This window comes from Panicum hallii, chromosome 9 (genome assembly GCF_002211085.1).
Source record: "Panicum hallii strain FIL2 chromosome 9, PHallii_v3.1, whole genome shotgun sequence".
NCBI classification, from domain to species: domain Eukaryota; kingdom Viridiplantae; phylum Streptophyta; class Magnoliopsida; order Poales; family Poaceae; genus Panicum; species Panicum hallii.
The window spans coordinates 14,945,129-14,953,287 of NC_038050.1; the positions used below are offsets into that span (position 1 = coordinate 14,945,129).

The window sequence follows — 8,159 nt, forward strand, 5'->3', positions numbered from 1 at the left end:
CCAAGTCACCCACCCACAACGCCACGATGAGTTCTCGACCGGATTGGTCCGGGCAAGAGCCGATTTCAGACATCTTTTTGGCGTCGCCGTGAGTCCATCACTCATCACTTCATCAGAAAAGAAAGATGTCTACCAAGTGAGTACCAACCGTAGAACCCGGCCGGGTGCCTATGCAATGCCGTAGGGTCGCTTTTGTCGAGCTTAGGACGAGATAGAGGCGGAGGTCGGCGTCCTTGGGCGCCGGCGCCGGACTGGTCATGTCCGAACGAACTGGAGCGAGCGCAGCGGCGCCGGCCGTGCGTAGTGCCACCACGTGCACGCGATGCGTTCACCTACACCACGCGTGCTGCAAGAACATCGCTGAACATGGCTTGCCGCACAAAACTGGCCGGGATTCGATGTCCTCCGCGGCAGATCGATCACACTGCTGCATTCAGATTGCTGCAGGTGCTGCAGTGACGACGATGATGGACCGATGCAGAAGCGACCCACTGACCCAGACCAGCGACTAACTAGTTATTCCTTTTGGATGGCCTTATACATATCCGTGTTCTGAAGTCACGATGGGCACATCGACGTTTCGCGCAATACGTGTTAAGCCTTGGAATGGTCGATCTTTGGGTATGTTCAGATAAAGAAAGAAAGAAAGAAAGATGCTGCGCCCCAGTTATCATGCGTAGGATGAACATGGGAGGAGCAGAGAGAAAGTTCAATTTCATCTAGCTACCCATGCAACGAATTTCTACATCCCGGCAAAGTGCCGTCGTCAGAAAAGAAGATAAAGGAAGCGCACTTATGCCAAAGCAAAATCTCTAGCTGAAAGGAAGCTGCTACTTGCATGCATGTGATGGTGGGGAGTCATCACCTGACCGGATGATCGACAGATCACACGAAAAGGACGACGGTCGTTGGTGGTGGCAGTATGGCGACCAAGGTCGTCGAACAAACCATCCGAGTCATCATGGTCCAAGGATGATGGGCCACTTCGGCTTTTGAGCTTTTGCCCTCATGGGTTACATTCCGCTAATGGCGCTCCCTTTTGCTCCACTTAAGATCAGTAGCGTTACTTAGCTTCCCTATAAGGAGCGATTTTGCATGATTTGATACAAACATTTTTTTTTGTTTGAAATCCTCAGCTTCAAAAGTGCCCATATACAGGATTTTTGTCTATTTTCTGCCTCCACTTTTTTGTTGGGGAGTCTAGACAAGAGGCCGCCTTAGAATGCAACAAAGGAAAAACGTGAGGATTTTACACTAGCCAAGAGAGGATGCAAACGGACACTGCATCTTGTCGTCAAATACATTAGGTTCGGTCGATGACTTTCGCGCTTAGTTTCTGGTGAGCTGAAGAACTAGTGCCCGACCATCTATTAATTTTAGTGACTTCCACTTATCTCCCAAAAATCTTAAGAAGGCGCAGATAGTTTGACCGGAAGATGAACAACAATTTGGCTATACATGTTGCACATCTATCGTGACTCGTGAGCCAGAAAATCAGAACAAGATCACGTGTGGAGACAAAGCAGATTCCATTCCAAGTTTTGAAGAGCCGACGACAGCTGAACAACAAACCACTGTTCTGCTGAATGCTGATCGATGGCAGGTTAGTCTTGCAGGTAAGTGTAGGGCTAATAGGCTAATTAGTTACACAGATTGAAGAAGCGAGATTTCTCCTGATTTTTGTTTCGAGAAGATTATGTGCTGCAACTCGAAGATAAAAATAAGTTTCAGTTGAATAATAAAAGATAAAGATAAGTTTCAGGAATAAAAAATCCAAACTAAAACCATTCCGTTCCAGTTTTCCAACAGATGACAAAGCGTGCTAGCTGAATGCTGACTGATGACGGATTCAGTCTCCACTGTACACTAGCTACTACAAAGGAGAAGAGAGTCATTTACACTATCTGGACGTGCCAGCGAGCTAATTAATCCCAAGGAATTGAATCACTGACGAGCTAGTTACACGGAATCACTGAAAGCGCGCGCCGCGCGGGTGGCCGGAGGATCCAACAAGGCCGTCGTCGAAGTTCTGCGAGTAGCTCCGCAGGTCGTAGCCGAAGCTCACCGCGGCCCGCCGCCTCGGCCGCGCCGCGCCTCTCCTCCACGTGGACCTGAGCCTCGACACAATCAGCTTCGCCGCCGCCGCCGCTGCCGCCGACCTCCTGCCGCTCCTGGCGTGGGAGCTTCCGCTGCCGCCGGTGTACGCGCCAACCGGAGACGCCATCCTCTCTCTCTCGATCGCTCACACTGAAGCAGTAGCGAGCTCTTGGCCTTCTGTCTCTATGCCTCTCTTCAGCTGCGGCTTCTGAGTTCTGTGAAGACCTGCTTGCCTGACGACGCCCGCCGTGCTGCGCCTTTTATAAGCTCGACCGGCCGATCAGATGTCAGATCGGAATGAGTTCCTGGCGACGTGGCCCACCGGCACGCAGGCACTGAGTCACCCGCGCACAAGGCCACGACGGCATCGATCCACTACGATGAATTTCTCCATCGGGGTGGTCAGGGCAAAAGGCGATTCCAGGGATCTTTTTTGGGCGTCGTCACCGGTGAGAAAAGAAAGATGACTACCAACTACCAACAGTAAGGAACTAAGGAATTGGTCTTTGGATATCCTCAATCAAAAAAAAAATAAAGATGCTGTACAGTCATCATGTGTAGGATCAAGATGGGAGCAAAGAAATTAAAGTTCAGTTTCATCTACCCCTAAAACGAAATTTTCTACATCCTGCATAGCGCCGTCAGAAAAAGTAAAGCAAGCGCACAGAGGTCGTTAAAGCAAATCTCTAGGTGGGAGGAAGCTGCTAGCTACTTCGCATGTGACGGTGGAGTGAGTCATCACCTGATCGGATGATCGACAGATCAAGCGAAAAGGACGGTCGTTGGTGGCGGCAGTATGGCGATGGAGGTTGCGGGTGCAGATCGTCCGAGGGTGTGTTCGTTTCCTGGTGCCTAAAGTTTAGAGGGGTCACGTCAAAAAGAATCTTATCATTTAGAAGTATTAAATAAAGTTTAATTACAAAACTAATTGCAGAACCCTAGCGCTAATTCGCGAGACGAATCTAATGAGGTATATTAGTCCATGATTAGCGGATGATTACTGTAGCATCACTGTGGCAAATTATGGATTAATTAGGCTCATTAAATTTGTCTCACGAATTAGCACCCAGCTGTGCAAAAAGTTTTATAAACAGATTTTATTTAATACTTCTAAATAGCAAGATTCTTTTTGATGTCATAGGTCTAAATTTTAGAGGGTAGGAAACGAACAGACCCTGAGTCATCATGGTCCAAGGATGACGGGCAGCCCTCATGGGTTGTGCACTTGTATTTTGCTAATAATGGGCGATACCTTTTTGGCCTTTTGCTCTGACTTGTGATCAGTAGCACTATGTAACTTCGCTAAAACGAACAATTTTGTGTGATTTGATACAAACACTTCTTTTTTGGGGGTTCTGGAATCGATCAGGTTCGAAAGTTCCCATAGGATTCGTCTATCTTCCGTCTCCACTTCTATTGAGGATTCGATCTAAAGGCCGCCTGACAATGCAACAAAGTAAAGCCGTGAGAATATAGTGTAATGAGTAGTAATGAATCGAAACTGAAGAGCCACAGAGCCAGTGCCCGGCCGTCTAGTTTCAGTGACTTTCAGTCTTTCACTGATCTCCCAGTTCAAAACCTGCCAGCAGCAGCAGCGACGCAGGTAGTTTTTGACCGGCAGATGAACAACAATTTGCATCGGCTGCAGCCTACAGATGTGGCACATCCGTAAGCCAGAAAATCAGAACAAAAATCGCATGCAGGCAGAAGCAACCGTTCCATTCCAAGTTTCCAATTAAACGCCAGCAGATGAACAACAAAGCACCATTATATTCTGCTGATCGATGGCAGGTTTATTAGTCATGCAAGTATACGGCTAATACGCTATATAAACATACCGGGAGTGAGAGAGATCCTGTACAATTATATTACTGGAAGTCAGTACCAAGCTACCAGAAACAAAATAAACTAGTACTCTCCCGTGGGGATCACGTTAGTTGCGCAGAACTACAAAAAGCATTCTGCGTGCTGACTGCTGACTACATGAATTACTGATGGCGGATTCAGTCTAGTCATTTACAGAAACTGGTTGGGTTAGCCAGCAGCTAACTAATCACCGGGAATCACTGCGCTAGCTAGTTACATGGAATCACACTGAAAGCGGGTGGCCGACAGAGGAGCCGAGGCCGTCGTCGAAGTTCCGGGAGTAGCTCTGCAGGTCGTACCCGAAGCTCACCGCGGCCCGCCTCCGCCCCGCCGCACTCCTCCTCAGGCTGGACCGCAGCCTCGACAGCAGCTGCTTCGCGGCGGCCGCCGCCGCAGCCGACCTCCCGCCGCCGCTCCTGGCGTGGACGACCCTCCTCCGGCTGCCGCCGGTGTACGCGCCCAGCTGAGACGACGACGCCATCCTCCCTCTCGATCGCTCACGCTGCTGTCACGGCGACAGATCGAACTCGCAGCCGAGAAGTCGAAGCGGTAGCACGCTCTTCCGGCTTCTTTCTCTCTATCTCTGCCTCTCTACAGATGTGGCTCGTGAAGAAGAAGAAAGAAGAAGACCTTGCGTTTGCGTAGCCGACGCCTGCCCGTGCCGCGCCTTTTATAAAGCTCGACCGCCGGTGGGTCGGGATCGGAATCGGATGCGTTCCTGCTGACGCGCCGACGCGGCCGGCCCGGGCCCACCGACGCGCACGCACCGAGACACCCACGTACTATACAAGGCGACGACGGCATCCACTAGGGGAGTCGGATTCCGGATCGGAATGGTCCAGGTAAAAGCCGATCCCGGGCGTCTTTTTGGGCGTCGTCGGAATCGGTCAGAAAAGAGAGAGAGATGGCTGCCAGTGCCGGCTGGCCACCAACCGTAGAGATCAGAAGCCTATGGAGTGTAGAGGTCGGCTTATTAGGATGAGAGGTGGCGACGGCGGTGTGGCTTAACGGGAGGTCGGCAAATAAAGAAGAAGGGCGATAGGGTCGGCGCCCTCGTGTAGTCGTGTGATCATGCCCGACGGATCATGTCCGGAAAAAGAAACCGAGACCAGCGGTTGGGTGTGGTCTGTTCCATTCCATCCATGTTTGGAGGCAGAGTAGCTCCAGATCATGGCGGCCCAGGCCATCCGGATGACCTTATCCAACACTGATCGAAGGCACACGTTAAACGTCGTGCTCATACAAGTTACAAGCTGCATGAAAGCATGCATGCATGGATCGAGATGAGAGCAGAGAAAGCGCAGTGTCATCTCCACCGACGGCAGGCAACAGATCACACAAAGAGGACACGGCAGCCCTTGCATTCGTGGAGGCATGCAGCAGTGGGCGGATAGGATCGAGGTTGCAGTACAAATCATCCGAGTTACCATGCTGGTCCAAGGGTGACTGGGCATTCTGGCTTTTGAGCTTTTGCCCTGATGTTAGATTTGGCTAGTGCCGCTCCCTTTTGCTCGACCACTTGAGATCAGTGGCTTTAACTTGGCTACAAAGAAACATTGTCTGATTGGATAGAAAAGATTTTTCATTTGGAATCAGCTTCCAGTTCAAAGTTCCCATGCGTGGTATTTGTGTATTTCCATCTCCATCTCGATCGTTGAGGATAATATGCTATAACATAAGAATCTAGTATGAATATATCAGTCATGGTGTACAACCATGAGAAAAAAGGTGCATGACTGTCTCTTTAGCTCATTTAGCCAAACCATCTGTACGGAAGTGTAAGTAACGAACCGCGTTTTGCATCCTCGGTTGACATAGAACTATAGAAGCTAGAGTAATTTTATTCCATTGTCGCAAGAGAAGAGTGAATACCCGTCAGTTCAGCAATTTTTTAGCACATGTGACGCCAGCTAAAAGGAAACGAAACTAGGGTGTGTCCAATGGTAAGAGGAGAGGACAGCCTACACCGGTTTATTTACAGGCTGGTGAGGGCCGGGGTTGCAAATAAACAGCCCCCAGTTTGTCAGCTGCGCTCAATGCATGTAGGATCCATAAAACACATGCAGATCGCCCGCAGTTTTCATCTGTACTGAAGGAGAAACAGAAGAAGATCAGTGCCCGGCCATGTAGTTTAATTTCAGTGTTTAATTTAGCAGGTTCACTGATCTCCCAAAAAAATCGACAAGAATCTCGGATAGTTTGGCTGGCTAACATAGAAGACCTCATATTCAGGTTAGACAGAATATGGGTGCGTTCGATAGAGCTCTCAGAGCTGATTCTCTGCTGAATCCAGTAGGAGCTTTGTCAAACAATTTTTTCAGAGAGAAGTGATTCTCTACTAATTTTATGAAGTGATTTTATAAAATGAACTAAGAGGCTAGGAGCTGAAAACTCTTATAAAGACTCATAGTATGGAAGCTTGGAATCAGAATGATTCGGCTGTTGGAAGCTTGAAATAATATATGGAGTGTGTGTGTATATATCTGACTACACGCAAGAAGCGAGTGAATCCTGTACAAAGACTGCACGAGCGGAGCTAGCTAGCTAAGCCGATTCCCCTAATAATCATAATAACCGGGAAATCAGCTACCACCTACACACTAGCTAGAACTCTACTACCCTCCCGGTGAGAAGCATGGCTTGGTTACAGAAAAAGCTTGCTACAAGCGGCGGCGGCCGGAGGAGGCAAGGCCGTCGTCGAAGTTCTGGGAGTAGCTGTGCAGGTCGTAGCCGAAGCTCGCCGCGGCCCGCCTCGGGCGCGCCGCGCGCCTTCGACTCCACGTGGACCTCAGCCTCGACAGCAGCTGCTTCACAGCCGCCGCCGACCGGCCGCCGCTCCTGCTGGCATGGACGACCCTCCTCCGGCTGCTGCCGCCGGTGTACTCGCCCAGCTGCAGAGACGCCATCGTCCTAGCTCTCTCGGTCGCAGCCGCAAGGCTCAAACTCGCTCGCAACTAGCTGCGCGGCCGGCTTCTTTGCTCGTGGCTACCCTCTTCAACAGCAGCTTGTGATGAAGAACTTGTGCAAATGAAAGCACCCATGGTGCTGCTTTATAAGCTGGGGCCTGGAGAACAGGGGGGAGTGTTCCGATCGACACGCGTCAACGTCGCGGCGAGACTGGCAACAGCACCTTGGTGACGAGTAATCTGTTAGTATGCTAAGGATATTCTCCAAACAGAAAAGTGAAAATAGTATTCTGACTTAACGGGATAATTTTATATGCACTTTTAAAATTTTAAAAAGCCATCCCAACTAAGTAAAAGGTGGGAATATTTATACCCTACCTTTGTTACACAGTTACCGTTACAGTAATGCCTCTACCTACCCGGTATATCCGCAGGATATTTCGGTTTTTGGGTCATTTTCGAACGTAGGCATGTACAAGTTGCCCACTACAAGGTGATCACGTTCCTCAGTTGACATCGAAGGTTCCTCGTAACCTTCGACCTCTCATTTAGGGTCTTGCGTCGTCGATGGTTGTGCAGCCGATTCCTCCATCATCTGGACGTCGGCATCAACCTTCGCCCGTTTGAAACCTTCGCGCGTTCACGTTCAACTCATCGCGAATCTTCGATCATCACTGAAGGGGCCAGTCCTGCAAGATTATCAAACCCGAGTGGTGCTTTCTAAACCGTCCGAAGGTTCCTTCGACACAACCTTCAGCAGACTATCTCGGGGGTGGCGATGCCCAACAGAATCCACGCGACGATCGTCGGAGTGGTCCACGCAGAAGCCGATTTCAGGCATCCTTTTGGAATAATCGCCATCGTGCAGTAGAAAATTAAGAAAGATAACCATGTACCACCAACCGTAGAAGCACGTGTGCATTCGGTTTGTTGGTGGCATGCTTGCTTTAGTGACCCATCGAGCTAGGCTGCTAGATAGGGCGAGAGGTGGCCATGGCAGGGGCCAGGGGCCGACGGATCTCATCAACCTGAATACACTAGGCCGGTGAAGCGAAGGTGCGAAGGTCGGCGGCGTCGTGTCCGTCGGTTGTGCCGCCGGATCCGGAGCGGTCATGCATTGGTGGCAGCAGTTCGGCACGGTGGCTGGCCTATTCCATGTGCGGAGCTGCGCGTGCAGGATGGCCGCGCCATGGACGTGTCGGCGGCGCACACGCGCAGCGGCGCCGGCCGGGTGGAATGTCACGTGCACAATGCGTTCCGCTGCATGCAGCCTGCCGAATCGATTGCGGT

At 50.5% G+C, this 8,159-nt stretch overlaps 2 protein-coding genes across 2 annotated transcripts; both read right to left on the reverse strand.

Annotated features, from left to right (window-relative positions):
• Nucleotides 1–3,940: 3,940 nt before the first annotated feature.
• LOC112876952 lies at nt 3,941–4,591 on the reverse strand. Its single transcript, XM_025941135.1, has one exon. It carries the CDS (start codon nt 4,442–4,444, stop codon nt 4,187–4,189), a length of 258 nt encoding a protein of 85 aa, XP_025796920.1. The 5' UTR covers nt 4,445–4,591; the 3' UTR covers nt 3,941–4,186.
• A 1,782-nt stretch (nt 4,592–6,373) lies between these two features.
• Nucleotides 6,374–6,995, reverse strand: LOC112877264. Its single transcript, XM_025941509.1, has one exon. The coding sequence runs from the start codon at nt 6,867–6,869 to the stop codon at nt 6,624–6,626; it is 246 nt and encodes an 81-aa protein (XP_025797294.1). The 5' UTR covers nt 6,870–6,995; the 3' UTR covers nt 6,374–6,623.
• Nucleotides 6,996–8,159: the final 1,164 nt, after the last annotated feature.

Excerpts from the sequence above, each read along its gene's own strand:
- LOC112877264 (XM_025941509.1), bottom strand. The coding sequence starts at position 6,869 with ATGGCGTCTCTGCAGCTGGGCGAGTACACCGGCGGCAGCAGCCGGAGG.
- LOC112876952 (XM_025941135.1), bottom strand. The coding sequence starts at position 4,444 with ATGGCGTCGTCGTCTCAGCTGGGCGCGTACACCGGCGGCAGCCGGAGG.